This window comes from Hesperophylax consimilis, chromosome 11, assembly GCF_061612785.1.
Source record: "Hesperophylax consimilis isolate HC1 chromosome 11, BYU_Hcon_1.0, whole genome shotgun sequence".
Lineage (NCBI taxonomy): Eukaryota > Metazoa > Arthropoda > Insecta > Trichoptera > Limnephilidae > Hesperophylax > Hesperophylax consimilis.
Window position 1 is genome coordinate 24178373 of NC_142846.1, and position 18596 is coordinate 24196968.

Consider the following 18596-nt stretch of genomic DNA (forward strand, 5'->3'; position numbering starts at 1 on the left):
ATAAGCTTTCAGATTCCATTATGTAGTACAAGAAGTCGTAAGACTGGGACTAACTACCACATGTTTTCCTCATTGCCCAAAATACTTATGGAGAGAAATAATTATACCGATTCAGTGGACATCTTTAATTTATCACTTAACAAATACGAAACTACCTAAAACTGAGAATACTCCTCATCAAGACCTATGTATGGAGTATCTTGATGTACGGCTGCGAAACATGGTGCCTATCCAAAAGAGATAAACGGAGACTAGAGGCTTTTGAGATGTGGTCCTATAGAAGACTGTTAGGAATTTCCTGGAGAGACCATATTACAAATGAGGAGGTTCTCCAAAGAATCGAAGGAGGAAGGCACCTGCTCAGGACCTTGTCCGAAAGGCGTGCAAGATGGATCGGCCATGTTATACGACAAGAAGGCCTCTTGCATGTCATAATGGAGGGTATGACCGAGGGGACCAACTCTAGGGGACGCCCACGCCGAGAGTACCTGGAGGACCTGCTGGTGGACGTGCGCTGCTCATCATATGCAGAAGTCAAAAGAGCCGCACAAGACAGGGAAGAATGGAAGAGGAGATTAGATGAAATTGCTGCAAACCAATCCCAGGATTGAAACCAGAGAGAGAGAGATACGATAAAAAAGGTTACTGAGGCAGTTAAGTTATCTGTCATAAATACTGTGTAATTTTTACTATTTATATTTAAATGTCCCTAGATGGAACGTTTACAAGTAATTCAATAAATACATATTTTGGCACTAATAGTGTATGCTTATTTGGACATGTTATAGTGCATATAATCCGATATGTACGTAATAACTACTAGGAATAATATGAAGCTATACATAAACAATAAGACATAAAAAAAAATTGTGTATATAATACAATATATCCATACCAGACACCTCCGCTCCCGCTCACTCAACTTTTACCGATTTATAATAAGTTTCTCGTTAACTCTTTAAATATTATAGTTACAAAAAAGTTATTTTTAAAGATAATATCCATACATTTGTAATGCCAAAACGTTCAATATATGAAATAAAAATAAAACCAAAGTATGCTCCGAAAATGATTTAAAATATTTATGTTTTCTTCTATAATTAAATATGTTATAGGTTGAAAAAATTCACAGTGTATCTTTAAATGCAACTAAAGCATTTGTTAAAAGATTTTTGCTCTATTTCAAACGAATCGTGTTTATTATATATTTTCACCGATTTAGCTTAATTATCTCCTTTTTTAATATGCTTATATGAGCTCCCTCTAACATTCGTATTTACATATCTCCCTTTCAGACCATCTTTAAACGTTTACAACGAGGCCTTAAAGACAAATCAGATTGTTAAAAATATAAAGTTCATTTTATATTTACTGAATTTGTCCTCATATTATCTAGATTAATAAAACTTGCCCTTTGTCTTGAATTCTGCATAGTTAGATTAAAAATAATAGATACGTAATATTGGTTAGTTTACGCCTTATTACACAGGCGTAGTAAGTGAGGGTCTATAAAATATGTTCAATGATGGAAGACTTGTATCGCTCCTATTCATTAAATTCATTGAACAAAATCGTGATATCTATATTAAAATTTTCATCTCCCGTACTTACAGGCTTGCGCAATAAATTGATGCCGTGGTGACAGTATTAGGTAATGAATGAGTAAATTATCCATCTCAGAATACAATACTTCATTGCGATAGAAAGTTACATTATACCTTCGTCTTGTAATTTTTCAAAGACCACGGTTGTCCACTATTAAAACATTTTAATCACGACATTTAATCCTTCAGCTTTTAAAATATGTTTAACGACACGGTGAAATTTCACGGAATTTCAGAATGTTCCGGATGTATCTAAATTGTGCTACATATTTTTTATTTTTAAATTTGTCGTAACTAAAATACCATTTAAGAAACTACACAAAATTATCTATAATTATTTTTTTTATAAAACAATGACATTTCTAAAAAAAATGAAAATTTAATATCAAACACAAATGTTAACAAAAAGACTTACCGGGACATTTTGACTCGAAACATCCATAATTTTGTAAGATTTCGATATTTAAAAAACACAATTCTTTTTTGAAGGGAATTGATAAGAAAATGGTCACTAAACTTTTTATGCCGTTTATCCAAAAATATGGATTTTATCCATGGAATCACGTATGAATATTTGAGACAAACGGAGAAAAATAATTATTTATCTTTCCAACGACGAAAAAATCACATATCTAGTTGTATACTAATACTTATATAATTCATGGATGCCCCTCTAATGGAATATGATGTTTGTGGCTAGTAATGTATGGACGCCCCGGTCAGATCTGTCTTTCAGAGCCTCTAATGGGATATGATGTTTGTGGCTAGTTATATGTGGACGCCCCGGTCATATCTGACCTTCAGAGCCTCTAATGAAATATGATATTTGTGGCTTGTAATGTATGGAGGCCCTGGTCAGATCTGTCTTTCAGAGCCTCTAATGGGATATGATGTTTGTGGCTAGTTATATGTGGACGCCCCGGTCATATCTGACCTTCAGAGCCTCTAATGAAATATGATATTTGTGGCTAGTAATGTATGGAGGCCCCGGTCAGATCTGTCTTTCAGAGCATCTAATGGAATATGATGTTTGTGGCTAGTAATGTATGGACGCCCCGGTCAGATCTGTCTTTCAGAGCCTCTAATGGGATATGATGTTTGTGGCTAGTTATATGTGGACGCCCCGGTCATATCTGACCTTCAGAGCCTCTAATGAAATATGATATTTGTGGCTTGTAATGTATGGAGGCCCTGGTCAGATCTGACTTTCAGAACCTCTAATGGTATATGATGTTTGTGGCTACTAATGTATGGAGGCCCCGGTCAGATCTGTCTTTCAGAGCATCTAATGGAATATGATATTTGTGGCTAGTAATGTATGGAGGCCCCGGTCAGATCTGTCCTTCAGAGCATCTAATGGAATATGATGTTTGTGGCTAGTAATGTATGGACGCCCCGGTCAGATCTGTCCTTCAGAGCATCTAATGGAATATGATGTTTGTGGCTAGTAATGTATGGACGCCCCAGTCAGATCTGTCTTTCAGAGCTTCTAATGGAATATGATGTTTGTGGCTAGTGATGTCCTTCCGAGGCTTCATGAGGTAAATCGGGATAAACCAAGTAATATTTCTTAATAGGAGTATGTAATTATGAAGTTACGTAATTACCATTTAGTAATATAAGATCATGAATTATTATCGTTGTTAGAACACTCAACACAAGTATTAGTTGTCATCTGAATACCATTAATTCTTAGACTTACTGACATTTTATCATTTGTATCGAAATCGTGAACGCAATGAGGATTATTATCCTCTTTGTGTCACGTTTATGAAGTGCACCTTAAATAATGGAAAGCGGTTTCGGAACGAGAGATAGGCTTTAGCAAATACATAATATTCGATTTACCTAATCTTTAGCATACCATGATAATGTTATTAAGTGAATCGTTGTAATTTTGTGTACAACACTTTATTTTATCAACACGCGAACCTGTTTCTGCTCAACCGTACCGTCAGGGCACATGGAAAAAAAACAATCAATATTACATTCCAATTTTCTTTGTCAGAGCCAACCATAGATGATAAAAAAAAGAAGATGGCTATTAAAGAAGTCACATCTTGTGCACGGAGAAAAATAAGTATTACTTATTTATTTATCTTAACGAATGAATTAAAGGGTTTCCTGATAAACTTAGTAAAATACAAAATATATAATCACGATGTTGGAACACGTGTTCATAAAAATCTCAATATTTTCGCATTTCGTCATTATATATTTTCAAGGCAAATACTGGTGCACGAACACGTGTTCCAATATGTTAGGTGTTAACTAAAAGTTTATCAGGAAATGGCCTGCAATCCCGTTTTAACCGGATTACCAATAATTTGAAGAGTTTATTAATAAATTAGCAATACTCATTTTTCACCGTGTAATTGACAACAAATAACTTAAAAATATAATGTACTTAACTAATTGCAACTAATCCAATTGATTTCGTTGAGTAATAAATATTATATTATTATGACGGTGATTTTTTTTATGCGACAAAAGTATCTCAACTGTACGGAACCAGTTGAAATATGGCACCCCCATTTGGGGTAATTTGCGAGAATGAATGGATTTTTTTTTTACAGGTCGAGGAATAAAATTCCTTTAGGGTCTATGTCATCTTTGGAGATGCTGTGTGGCGGGTATTTTTAAAGAAATTATGGAAAGTGAGTAATGAGAAAGTTCTGGGAAGGAAAAAGTTACAAGGGGTGAGTAGGAATCATGAGTGACGGACGTATGGATCTATCCCTCCCACTGCGGTGCAAGGCGACGGGTCGAGAGACTGTCGTGCTGGAGAGGTCAAAAGGTCTTCCTCATCCAGCCTCTCCTGATCTGACCCGCCATGCAATAGGTTGCCAAAACCTAGACAAATCTCACCCCTATGAACCTGGGCACCCCTGCTAAGTCATCAAACGTAGCGAACCACTTGAGGTGACCTATGGCAAGGGTGTTGGTTATCCAATAAATAGTTCCCGGGGCGGCAGTACCTTTACCCGCCTCCCAAGAAGGAGATGTGGAAGATGAAGATTGGAAAGTACCCTGCGATTTCATATACCTGACTAATTAATTAAAAAACTCACCTCTTCTACGAAAGTGTCTTCTTCTCTAAAAACGTATTCATCGCAGCTGGTCTGTTTATTCTTGTCAAACAAGTTAGCAGGACACTCTGTTGTACTGTTCCAGGAAGTGTCTTTGCTGACGTATCTGTTACACTTGTCGTCTTTGGGAATAGCGTTGGACAGCCAGGTTGTATCGTAGTCGTGGGTGGTACCTGCCCCATCGCATTCTGGGATTTTACACCTGAAAGAAAGAAGAAAAATATGTATTTTTTTTATATTTACTCCACACAGGAGGCCCTGAAGAAAATAATTTCCCTCAGGGTCTATGTCATCTTTGGGGATGCTGTGTGTAGGGTCTTTTTGTGGAGAGGAAGGAGTAAACATGGGTCTTGAAGAGTCCCATGTTGTAGGAGGGAGGAAACACAGAGGCCGGCAGCTCGTTCCACAGCTGAGCTGTTGAACTTAAGAACGAATCGTAAAAGCGACCCGTTCTCATGTGACAAATGTCAACCGTGTACAAATGTTGGGCGCGCGTTTGGCGTGTATCCCGACGACGCACCGGTGCCGAAGGGATCAATGACGCTAGTTCCTCAGAGCATCTTCCATTGTAATACCGATAGAACAAGGACAGCATACCTACCTGACACCTGTGCTCTAAAGATTGCAGTCCGTTTGTTAAGATTGGGGAATCTATCAAACGGACCGCCTGTTTCTGCACAGAGTCAAGGGTTTTTTTCAGGTATTTAGGGGCTCCGGACCAGAGATGGCTGCCAAATTCGACAGTAAGGCGCACTTGCGATTTGTACAGGGTCAGCAGTTGTGTACTATTAAAGTATCTGCGGGCCCTGTACAGTACGCCCAGCTTCTGAGAGGCCAACTTTACTCTGGCTTCGATGGAGCCCCCGTACCTGAGCTGGTCACTTATAGTTACACCAAGCATATCAATGGAAGGCCTGTTCGGAAGATTTCTTCCGTTGAAGGAGACTAGATTATCATTTGGATCCCTTTTAGACGTCATTCAGGACAGGATTGGGTCTTTGAAACATTAAATTTGGTCGGTGACAGGCTTCGCGAGCTTCGGTTGGCAAGCAAGCAACTTGCACTTTTTCGGCTGTTAATGATGGCACTAGAGCATGGCTGCCCATCCTTTTTAACAGTTGGGCGAAATTGACGACTTTGAATCACTGGCGGGCCACTGGATACCTGACGGTTCCTATTTCCATGGGGGGGGGGGGGTTGTTAGAGAATTTCTATAAAACATAATTCCCCACAAAAAAAAAAAAATCAAAATGAGTGCTCCCCACAAAATATTTGAAATCCATGGAGGGGGGGTTGTTACGGAACTTCGCTGAGAAAAAATTCCGCGCACCCAAAAACATCATATGTGATTTTTCAACAATTTTTCGAATTCCATGGGTGGGGGGGTGGCTGCAAGATTCCATTTGGGACGCAAAAAATATTATATCAAAAACCGGTGTATTTTTGTTTAAAAAGTAAGTTCAACAGGTTAGATTTTTTCGTCGCTGATTCTCGTTCTGAGTAGCCTATAAATAGCGATAAATCGCCTTCGTTGTTTTACCGCGGACCCGCGACACTTTTTCAAATTGGCGGATTGGCGGGTTTTTTGAAAATGGTTAACGCGGGCCACTTATAATTCGTTCGCGGGCCACATTGTGGCCCGCGGGCCTGGGGTTGGGCAGCCTTGCACTAGAGGGTTTTCAAATATTGTCAGGTTATTCATAAACCCAGATTTTTTTTAACTCTAACAATTTTTCATAAGTTTGTAAATTTTTATTATTTAAAACATCATTAACTTCTTAATGCACAAAGCAAATTTCTTAATGCGCTAGCTAATAATATTTTTGTATTTTTTTTTCGCAAAATGATTATTTTGTAAATGGTACCATCTTATCAGATGGAGTACATTTATAAAAATAGTAAATAATATAATACATTTGGGAGGCGGGTTTGGGTACTGTTGCCCCGGGAACCATTTATTGTATTACCAACCCCTTTGCCGAAGGTCACCCCAAGTGATTCACTACGTTTGGCTATTTAGCAGGGTTGCCTGGGTTCATCTTGTGAGGAATGTTCATGAGGCGCCTACCCACGAGCTACGTGGCGTGCCAGATCAGGAGAGGTTGGTTTGGGGAGGCCCTTCGACCTCCCCGACTGTTCTCGTCCGTATATCATTGATACGTCCGTCACTCCTGAACACGCTGATACCTAGATTCCTACCTATCCCTCATACTCTGTTCCTTCTGGCACTGAGGGAAATTATTTTTTTAACCTCACACAGGGCCTCCTGTTTGAGGTTAAAGAAATGATTGTTTTTATAAATAGTATCTTCAAGGATACGCTGGCGTCCAAGTGGTTAATTAGACATTCTTTGACAGTTCTAATGGTCACGGTGGAGCGCGTTTAGTCAAAATTAGTGTTCAAATGTGAAATCTGTGTTAATCACCTAATTGTCTTAGTTGTAAAATCACATTAGATCAAAACAAAAGTGTGGTTAATGATCACGAAAGTTTATTTTTGTTTAGTGTGGTATTTTAAGTAGGTACATAGTTATCTATGTCCTAATAGAATCCTTATATACATATACATATAATTATAGTAACACATTTAAAATGAATCAATCACATATTTTCGTAATTTAATTTTAAATGTTTTTATGTTTTCTTCTGATTTTATTTATTCTGGTAGCTCTCCAAATATCTTCAACCCCCCGTACATCAATGACTTTTGACTCTGTGTTTTTTTCCTGAAGGGGAGTCTCAATTCATTTCTTTTCCTCGTTTCATGTGTGTGTTTGTTCTGTATTTTTTTAATTTTTCTTAGGAATTCACTAGACGTATGGCCATTGATTATCTTGTAGACTAAAAATATGGTATTAAAGTAAATAAAAATTAAGTGAAAATTTAAAGATATTCAAATTACCTCAGTTCTAACATACCAGTAAACTGCGAGAACTGTCAAAGTGTGCGGTTAGTACCATAACGTTAAAATAAAATAAAAGATAATCTTCAGTTGTGCTAAGTATCTGTAACAAAAGTTTTTTGGTCAACAAGAAGATGCAGGAAGTCAGGCAACCAATTATTCGCTATTATTTTTCCATTTCAAACGCTTACTCATATGTTTTTTTTATAGGCACGTCCAAGAATGAAATCCGCTAATACGGACCACAAAAGACAATTTAGCGACGGATGTAGCTAATCAAATTACCTCCCAGCAGCGTTCAAGGAATCGTTTAAAACTAGGAAATATTTAACCCTGAAATTACCGCAATATTTTTAAATATGTTTATTTGAATTTCACTTTTGTTTTCTTGAGTATGGATGATATAGAATCTTGGAAGTAGAAATTAACTCACTTCCCGACATCCGATCAAGCTGAAACTCTGGAAATAGACTCGTTGTCGATGAAAATGAATTCTATTTAATGTTGGTGGCAATCATTCATACACACGTGGACATATTAGCATTTATCTGAAATTGGATGACATTACATCAGTTAATATGTGTCGGTCTTACCCAATTAGGATTTGGCTTAATCGTTAGCGTGGTTAATTGAAGTGTTTTAACCAGCACTACCGAAAATAAAAAAGTAACATTAATTCAGATTAATTCAGGAGATCCCACACGTAGAAAAATAAGTATTCCTGATGTATTAAAATCCTGTTTAAAACGGGACAGCAGACCGTTTCTTGATCAAAGTTAGTACTTTCTGAATATATCGGAACACGTGTTCATGCACTTGCGGTTTCCCTGTGTATTTGTGGTCGGAATGCGAAAATAATATGATTTTTATGAACATGTGTTCCGATATCCCGTGAATACATTATTTTTATACTAAAAGTTAACATGACACCTATCAATTTAATCGTTTAGGGCCACACAGTCCCGTTTTCAACATGATTACGAATAATTTGAAGAGATTTTTAATAAATTAACAATATTTTATGTTTTCTCCGTGCAGAATTAGATGAAAATTTTGACAATTTTTCGTTTCAAAATATATTGCTGTAAAAAATATTAGTAACTGATTGAGATCAAAGTACCTATTAGTAACCACTTTTCAATGATTTTCATTTCCACTTATTTGAAATTATTCAACGTTCTAATCATTTTATTTATGTCTGCATTTAAAAACATTTTTTGATATATGATTTGTATATCTGCATTACTTTAAATAACTAATTTTATCTAATTATGACAATCTTTTTCGTGACGTGGTTTTCATGACGGACTATCAAGATAAGCAAGTACAATGTCAATTAAAAGATTTGTCATCATAAGATACAAAATCAAATGTCTGGCATAATATATTTGCTCACGCAAATCTACCTACCCAATGTACCCATCCCAAAATGTCACCATTACCGGTTTAATTGTTGCAAGATGTCAATAAAGTGACATTATGCTCATTTGGAGCTCTGTAGAGCTCAGTTTAAAATAATACCTCAGACATGGAAAAATAACGTATAACACAACCACAACCGTGGAATAAATTATTGTGAATATGATTTAATATTCATATTTTAAGTGATTGCATCCAGAATACTGTGCCCCAACTGCGACGGGTGAGTTCCTTCTATCCTATACTTCAACCTGTGCTTGTCTTATGTTCCAGAAGCCCAGGTTCATACATTAAGGAATACTATCTATCAATATGTATTAAAGTTTAATTATCCCATATAACATTGCGATTAATACACTTTGGGACTGGTCCGTCTTGTGTGTTGCGTAGAGCTTATTCAAGTAGCACGTAACACCATCTAATACAGTGGAATCGCAGTATCACGACACAAATTTGTTAAAAAAAACGTATTAAAATATTATTCAATTTTTGTATCCTTAAGTGTGACTTAAATGAAAATTACAATCAATTTCTGTAATTAAAATACGGACGAAACACTTAAAATAAACTCAAAGAAATAATAAAAAAAAACATTTTTAGTATACATTTTTTTCTTATTATTAAGTAATTTGATTAGTTTCTTTTCGCAGGCTTGGGCCCGTTTTTTCTAAAAGTTATTAATCAAGGTAGTATTTTTAATACTATCACACTTCATTTTAGCTACGTTTAAGGAACAATAAATATTTATTCATGTTCTACATAAAACGGTTATGCACCAATATATTACGGAGAAGATTTGAGTTACTTGTAAGTATAAAAGGTCAGGGGGCAGTTTTACTATTTTGTGACACATGTCAAAAGATAGTTTCTTAAGGCGACACAATACCCTGATAACGGGGATTTGCCCCGACGCTCACATTTTAATTATTTCTGATGAGCTTATTACTAAATTCTTAAATGTTTCTAGAGGGATTCGAAGGGATGCAAGTTATTTATATTTAAGATTAATAAAAACAGGACCTTACAATTAAATATATTATGTAAAACGATAAGTACATTTTATTAAATGTAAAATGTTGTAAGATAAGCGGCAAGTACCAGATTTTATTTTTCTAGACGATGAATTAGTAACTTCCCGACGACTCCCTCACAAAAGATTAGAGATTTTATTAATGTATTCATAAGAATTAATTAAAATAAAAACACTCGCGAAAATCCAATTTCTGGCCAGATACACGAAAAACGACCGCCAGTACTTCAAAACTCTCTATTGTGCGTAGTATATTTGTGTGCGGGTTGACAAGGAGTTACTACGTATTGATTCAGACGCCGCGAAAGTTCCGGCCTGTAAGGTTGTGTGTCTCCCGGCCCGTCGCTTCGGTCATTTCTTTTACGTATTTTTTTATTTAATCAAACAATTACTTTGCAATCTATTAGTGAAATTTTCTGTTTTTTATAATTTAACTTCTTCCTCAAGTGAGTAAAGGTTTTTTATATAAATAATAAATATAAATATAAATAATAACCAATACAAAAGAATACATTGTTAAATGCGTAAATGTGTAGGCACTTGAGAAAAAAGATGACACTAAAGTATTGACGTTATGTTATTATGTATCATTTCTAGCCCAAGTAGACTTTTTTACTATTAATCTTTTTTTTCACGCGACGCGGCTGTCTGTCCGGTTGTCACAACCAGCGGCACAGAATGTTATAGAGTGCCCCTTCACTAGAATCGTTTTCCTAGTTTTATTTATTTACGCCCTACTGGGCTTTTACATTAATTTCTAATTATACAGTCATGTTAGTTGTAACAATGGAATATCTAATAAATTATGGTAAAATAAAAGGAGTTTTTTTACTAAGGAGTGGTATTCTCTTATATTTCAATAAAGTGTTTGTGAAGAGTTCGTTTCATTACTAATACTCCAGGGCAATTACCGATTCGCGATCGTAATTATTCCGGTAGTCCCAATTTTTTTATATGTTTTATAAACTGTTCCCCTGATGTAAAATCTGAGTTTCCGACCTTGGCACACCTGTGCTCGCGCCGCCATTTTGAAAAAAACCGGCCGAAATCGCTCCAAAATCTAGTTTTTCCAAAATATCTCATTCCCAATGCAAATTTCGGCTAAATTAGCTAAACAATTAAAGTAGAACATAAAATTACTTACTACTTTTGTGTAAACAATTTTCTTCAATCTCTAATAGGTACCGAGGTAGAAAGTCGTAAAGGTGCGTATATTTTTGAAAAAAACAAGTTTTTTGCGCGACTAGCTTTTGTTTTTTGTAAATATCTCGTTTCCAGTACAATTTTGTGAAAAAATTATTGATACTAATTTTGTAGAAAATAAAATTTCATAAAATAAATAGGTATTTAATTTATGTGTTTTAACTCTAATATGTATCCAAGCTCTTATCCACCAAAACCAGTTAAATTACCCAACAACAAATTTTTGAAATTCGAAAGTTTTTTTTCCATAAAACAAAAACTCTACATCGAAAGTTTTTCTCCATACAGACAATTAGACATATGTCACCTATAAAGTACCTAAAGTCATTCGAATATTAAAAAGAGTCATTAATCTTTTAAGTTTAGATTGTTAGATCATTTGTTGTAGATAGAATTGTGCAATTATCTCCCCAAGTTACTGCACTTACTTACGTTGAAATGATTTTCAAAGTTAAGGTAAAATTGAACCAATTTATAATAAATCTCTTGGCTAATATATACTTACGTTTCAGTTAAATATGGGAAAACAGAAGACAAAAGAAGTTTTATCCCGAACAAAATTACGGCACCAAGGAAAATGTTTAACGGAATGGAGAAGGTACTACTTAAATACACACATAAAAATAGATCTTTGGGATACGTTTTTTACAGAACATAATTGTACAATGTCAGCTTAAATAATTTTATATATGTAGATATATACATATATACGCAGTCGATAAACTCCTGAGCATATTGAATTTGGAATATAAGAAGTAAATTAATTTTGATTTCCGGTGACATATTTTTATTTTTACCGAAATGCATTTTTTACACCAAATAAGCTCAGGAATTGTTAGTGAAAGTTTGTCGGGCATGTCTTAATACATCTCTAAATAATTAGGGAATAGAGACAGTATAAATAATTAACAATATTTCTCATTTTAGGAAAAATTCCGCAAGACTTCATCCAGATAATATTGCAAATAATAAAGAAAATACGAGTATTGTGTTAAACACTATACCGACACTCAACATGGTAATTTTTTCACAATTTCTGTAAATATAAAGTAAATAATATTAATTTTATATGATTAAATAAGCGCTCTAAAAAAATTAACAAAAACTGACATTATTTTTCAGTACGGACCAGAGATGAATGAACCTGAAAAGTTTTCACTATTTGCTGGCTCTAGTTCTTATGACACTAACGTGCATGCCGTTTCCAGCCCCTTATAGCTAGGTCTGACGCAGGCATGACGATTGTTGTCAACTGATATGTTCTCACAACAATAATTGTTGAAGAAAAATAAAATTAAGGAATGAAATTTAAAACACTTTACCTCTGTTTCAATTTTTGGCCTGGTTTTGGTGGATTAGAGCTTGGATACGTATTAGAATTAAAACACATAAATTATATACCTATTTATTTTATAAAATTTTATTTTCTACAAAATTAGTATCAATAATTTTTACACAAAATTGTACTGGAAACGAGATATTTACAAAAAATCAAAGCTAGTCGCGCAAAAAACTTGTTTTTTTCAAAAATATACGCACCTTTACGACTTTCTACCTCGGTACCTATTAGAGATTGAAGAAAATTGTTTTCACAAAAGTTGTAGGTAATTTTATGTTTTACTTTAATTATCTAGCTAATTTAGCCAAAATTTGCATTGAGAATGAGATATTTTGGAAAAACTAGATTTTGGCGCGATTACAGCCGGTTTTTTTTAAATGGTGGCGCGAGCACAGGTGCGCCATGGTCGGAAATTCAGATTATACATCATGGGATCAGTTTATAAAACATATAAAAAAATTGGGACTACCGGAATAATTACGATCGCAACCCCCTTTTTGGCGCTATGTGTACTGGCCTATAATACGGAATCCCCAAATATATCGACAACATTCTCACATTTATAACCCAGATAACATGTAGGTACGTTTATCATCAACAAATCAATACAAAAACCGACCAATATCATATAACAACAAAGGCAAAGGCATATGGCAACAAAGAAAAAAAGAACAGGTATCCGCTAGTAAGCAGGGTGAAAAAAATCAAAGGCAGAATAAAGAACACAGAAAAAATGTGCAATTAATGCTTGCTTCTAGACTCAGCAATATACCACCTCTATCTATATTACAGCAGGTAATTTATACACTTGTATATACCCGTCTATACGTACTTATACGCTCGGGTGTATAATTCCAAAATTTGATTGAAAAGTGAATTAACATAATGTTTCTAATATTGTTTTTATTTAATCACGAAAATACTTAATATATCAATAATCCGATGCCGAAAGGACCGATTTCACCGGAGAAAAATTCTGAGCAAGTAATAACTGATTTAAACATATAATTTTATTATGAACGTATTGAAGTCGTAAAAAATTTTCAAATACATATTTCCCATACATATTGTTTTCAATTATATATCCGTAATAGAAATTTTAAACCGTTAAATATTTATGTTATAAACAGAAAGCCTACCTCAAACATTAACGAATTCTTAATGTATCATGAATCTATTTTAAATAACTGTACAGATGATACCCTTATCTTTGGTGATTTCAACATTGACATTCTTCAAAAAAATAATACATCTCTTAAATACATCAACACGCTAGACTCATACAACTGTTTCATATGTAACACATCCTATCCTACACGAGTAACAGATACCTCTACTTCTCTAATAGACCATATCATCTCAAACAGACAAAATATTTCCTCAACTACTGCAAATATAGATGCCTACCTAAGTGATCATAACATTTTGATATTAGATTACCAAAACAGCTTGAAACATCACACTAATAATAGAATACATTCTTTTTCAAACAACACCAAAACCGATAAAAACATGTTAAAAACATATGTAGAATCCCACAACTTTCCACACGAAACCACCAGTAATGCCAATGAAATCTGTAATAATTTTAATGAATACATCAAAACAGCAATAAAATCATCCCAACATAAATCTGAGTTACGCATAGGAGACCAACGGAGGGGTAATACTCCATGGTTTGATGCAAAATTAAATGCACTTATCAAACAGCGCAACAATGCGTTTAAAATCTGGAAAAAAAATCAGTAAAGTGATATATTCACAGCACTGAGAAATAAAACAAGAAATCAAGTTACCAACTATAGAAGATATGCTAAAACCAAATACTACACGACTATATTTAAAGAAAACCTGCGTAATCCGCGACAGACATGGAAAATAATAAATGCAATTCTAACAAATAGCTCGACACCCCGAAAGGTGAAATTGAATGTCTTCTCATTAAGAATGAAGAAATAACATGCCCAACACAGATAGCTTCAACTTTTAACAACTTCTTTATATCAGTTGGGGAAAACTTAGCAGCTACAATTGCATCATATCCAGATGATTCTATCACTATAAACACGGATCAAAAAGCAATCCAGTACATACATCCCATACATGGCCAAAACAAATAAAACAGAAGTTCTCAGTATCATCTCTCAACTAAAGTCTAATGCATCTCCAGGTTTAGATGGAATTACACCAGTGTACCTGAACTTTTGCAAAGATATATTAGCTGACCACCTTGTTTTTCTTATTAATCAATCCCTGAATAGTGGAATCTTCCCAGATCAACTAAAGATAGCAAAAATAATTCCGATTTACAAAGATGATTGCAAAAAAAATCCTTCTAATTACCGTCCTATATCCATCCTCTTTGTCGTCTCTAAAGTTTTTGAAAAGGTTATTAAGCTTAGGCTCACTAAATATCTCCTATCAAACAATTTACTCGCATCCCAACAGTATGGATTCAGAAACCAATCTAACACAAAATGTGCTGCCTTCGATTTTGTATACGCCCTCCAAAAGCATATAGACCAGGGTAAGCATGCTGCAGGCTTATTTATAGATTTAAAAAAGGCTTTCGATACGGTTGACCATGGGATACTACTAAAGAAGCTAGAACACCTAGGCATAGTAGGCACTCCCCTGAAATTACTGTGTAGCTACCTCTCTAACCGACACTGTCAGACCTTTGTTGGAAAGGGGACAAGCAGCATGGGAACGATAAAATGTGGCGTGCCTCAGGGCTCCGTACTTGGACCATTACTATTTTTAATATATATATAAATGATATTGCTAAATGGGGACTTAAGGGTACAATACAACTCTATGCAGATGATACAGTGATTCTTTATCACAATAATGATTTAAACGAACTTGAAAAGGAAATGGAAAGTGATGTAGCTTGCCTGGCAAACTGGCTGCGATTAAACAAACTTAGCCTAAAGATAAAAAAAAACACATTACATACTGTTTGCAAATAAAAAAATGTATGTCTTAATATAAGTCTTGATAATAACCGCCTTGAAAGGGCTGATGTTACAAAATATCTTGGCCTTTTCATTGATTCACAACTCACATGGAATCACCAATTTAAACATGTTCTATCCAAAATTACTCATATAACTGGTGTTTTATATAGACTTCGCGGGTTACTTCCTCCCTCTCTATTAAAATCGATTTACCATGCTATGATTCACTCACATCTAATATATCTCGCCGGAATCTGGGGATTTGCTACAAAAAAAATGATTTCAGAAGTCCAAGTCGTCCAAAATAGAGCCCTGCGAAATATTTTCAGTTTACCTTGGGACACACATGTCAAAGACATCTACAGAAACACCCAAATACTTCATTTTAATACCATTCCCACTTTTGAAATAACGAAAACTATATTAAAAGTAATTCAACACTCGGCACATTCCAACACTACACTCTATTACAATTACGACGTACACCAACACAACACAAGAAATCACAACAAACTACATATACCAAAAATCAAATCAACAAAATATGGACTAAGATCCCTGGAATACATAGCTCACACAAAATATAATCAACTACCCAACGAGATCAAATGTGCAAGTCAATGTAAAAAGACCCAAACTAACATGCTCAAACTTCATCTTATTAATGACTATCTGAAATAATAATGTTGTGTATGTCCCATCATATGTCCATTTAATACATACAGCTATATGTTTCATGTAATGCGTATCATTCCCGCAATGAGTTTATTAACTCCTGGGAGTACAATGCTTTATATAATATACTATATTCTGTATTGTATACTTTTAATAAAAAAAATTAAAAAAAAAAAAAAAAATTGACGTAAATAAAGTAAAAGTTTTGTTTACACAGGAAGAGAAGAAACCCGTTATTCTGGAAGGAAGGAAAATAGAAGACATATTTTTTCTTTAACTGTATTAAATAGAATTTCGCAGCACGACTCTTTTTATGATTGTAATTATCTAACTTAGAGATAGTTGAGCGTATACTTCGAGATGACAAGTTCTGGGAAGAAAAAATGCTTATTAAATTAACTAATTTTTAAATGGATTGCATTCTTGTCGAGCTTATCGATCCTGGAGTCACAAGGTCTATGAATGTTCGTGATCCTCCACATATCTTAGATATTGTATGTAAAGAACGTCAATTTGGAAATCGTCGTTTAGATTTCGACGAAATGCTATTTATTGAATAATTATTTTAGTTTTTTATATAAAATTATTTTTACTATTTCTAACTTATATTATAATAAATGATGGCCTTTATACAAAAAAAGTTGCATCTTATGCTTTTTACATTACATAATTATTTGTTTTATGTAACTTTTTGTAAACGATAATAATAAATATTGAAAATGACTGATATTTTATTTATCTTGTCAATATATTCAGATATAATTATGATCAGATATTATGAAAATGATTCGTGATTGAATACCGTATTGCTTTGATATCTGTCAATGAAGAACACGTCGGTTACGAGTCATAAGTTACTGCCTACCGTCTAGCAGTATGGTTACAGAAATCTGATAAGAATCATAAAATCATGAGCTCCTTCTGCAATAGGTAACGTTTCTATCGAAATTTGCCTAAAACATGCACATTCAACTTAATATTACTATTCACATAGTTTGAAAGACGCCCATTATTAAGCATTTCATGTTCAAACCTTACTCATGGGTACCATCTAGTGGATTTCATCGCTGCTCTGACTTCGAACAGTTCGTGGTGTCGGGTGTTCCCCATTGCAACGTACTTCATTCCTCTGAACCCCGAAATATTATAATATTTAATTCGAGCGGAGCGCGTGTGAAACTAATTTGCTCCGCCCACTTAAATCGCGTTCACGCCCATAACTGATATTTTTTTAGGATCTTATTTCGTCTTAACGGTCACAGTGACAGTGACGTTGAAAATGTCGACGTTCACTGCAAAATCATTAAGCAGTTGAGTCTCTCTTGATTGGCGTGTCCTGATAGGCAGAAGTCCTCGCTTTGAGAGTATGAAAAAGAGCGTGGGATCTTCCAATTGTATACTTGTTAGGGACATATTAGGATCATCACATAGATTAAAATAGTATATTTTGTAGCCTTCAAATAATAGTTTTGTGCGTTTTTCGGTATTTACAGGGTTGATAACAACGCATCATTCTGACCAATCCAAAATTTTACGTGCAGTCATAAGTGCCTCCGGTTTCTATTGTCAGTCTACACAACTCCAGAGTTCAAATAATAAATTTTAAAGTGCCCATAAATCTGATTCAGCAAATAACATTTCGTATTATGAGTCTACGTCTAAGAGATATATAAGTTCTCGTCGCCCATTGCTGTTCTTCGCATTAATGGTCAACATCCGACCTCGTTATTGAAATATTTCGTTCTTGGGATTATAATACAATACTGGGGCCAATATCCTCTCTGTGTATGAGGTCGATAATAAATGTTAACGGTGTTTGAATGCTGAGCGATTATTAATTTGCATAAGTCCGGCGTTCCCCAAGGTCTTACAGTAGGTTCAGTTTCAACCTAACAATAGAAGTCAATGTATGCGTTGGGCTAAATTAATTTGATATTTGTGTCATATTAATTTGATATCTTGCATCTGATATTTGGAAGTGTTAACATTTCGTTTTCCATGATTCACCAGATTTTTGGTTTCTATGTTGCAGTAGTTAATTTGTCATTGTTCCTTGTAACAGCTTTAAAGAAATCATTATCAACAAGATTAGCTTCCCGATACCTGCTCTTGGTATCTAGCATGGTCGATCGATAAAGGATTTATAGATGAAGTCGATAACTTCTCATCATTTCTGCAAACAACACTTCTACAATGGCGATCTGCAGTCATGCTCAGGAACAATGAAAAGTTACCGATATTATCGACAAAACCTTTATCGATCGATCGTACTAGATCGATACCCCGGTGGCATAAAAAAACACGGACACCCGTTTCAACTACATACATACCGATTTAAGAATTAAAAAATACGATTTAATGAATTAACGTAGGTGC

At 34.6% G+C, this 18596-nt stretch overlaps 1 protein-coding gene across 1 annotated transcript in view; it reads right to left on the reverse strand.

The window, feature by feature from the left end:
* LOC149419936 (organic cation transporter protein-like) overlaps positions 1–18596 on the reverse strand; it is a 43878-nt gene that overhangs the window by 13002 nt on the left and 12280 nt on the right. The window contains exon 2 of the mRNA XM_089637097.1: positions 4676–4895. Within this exon, the coding sequence (XP_089493223.1) occupies positions 4676–4895 (220 nt within the window). The remainder of the gene's footprint in view (positions 1–4675; positions 4896–18596) is intronic.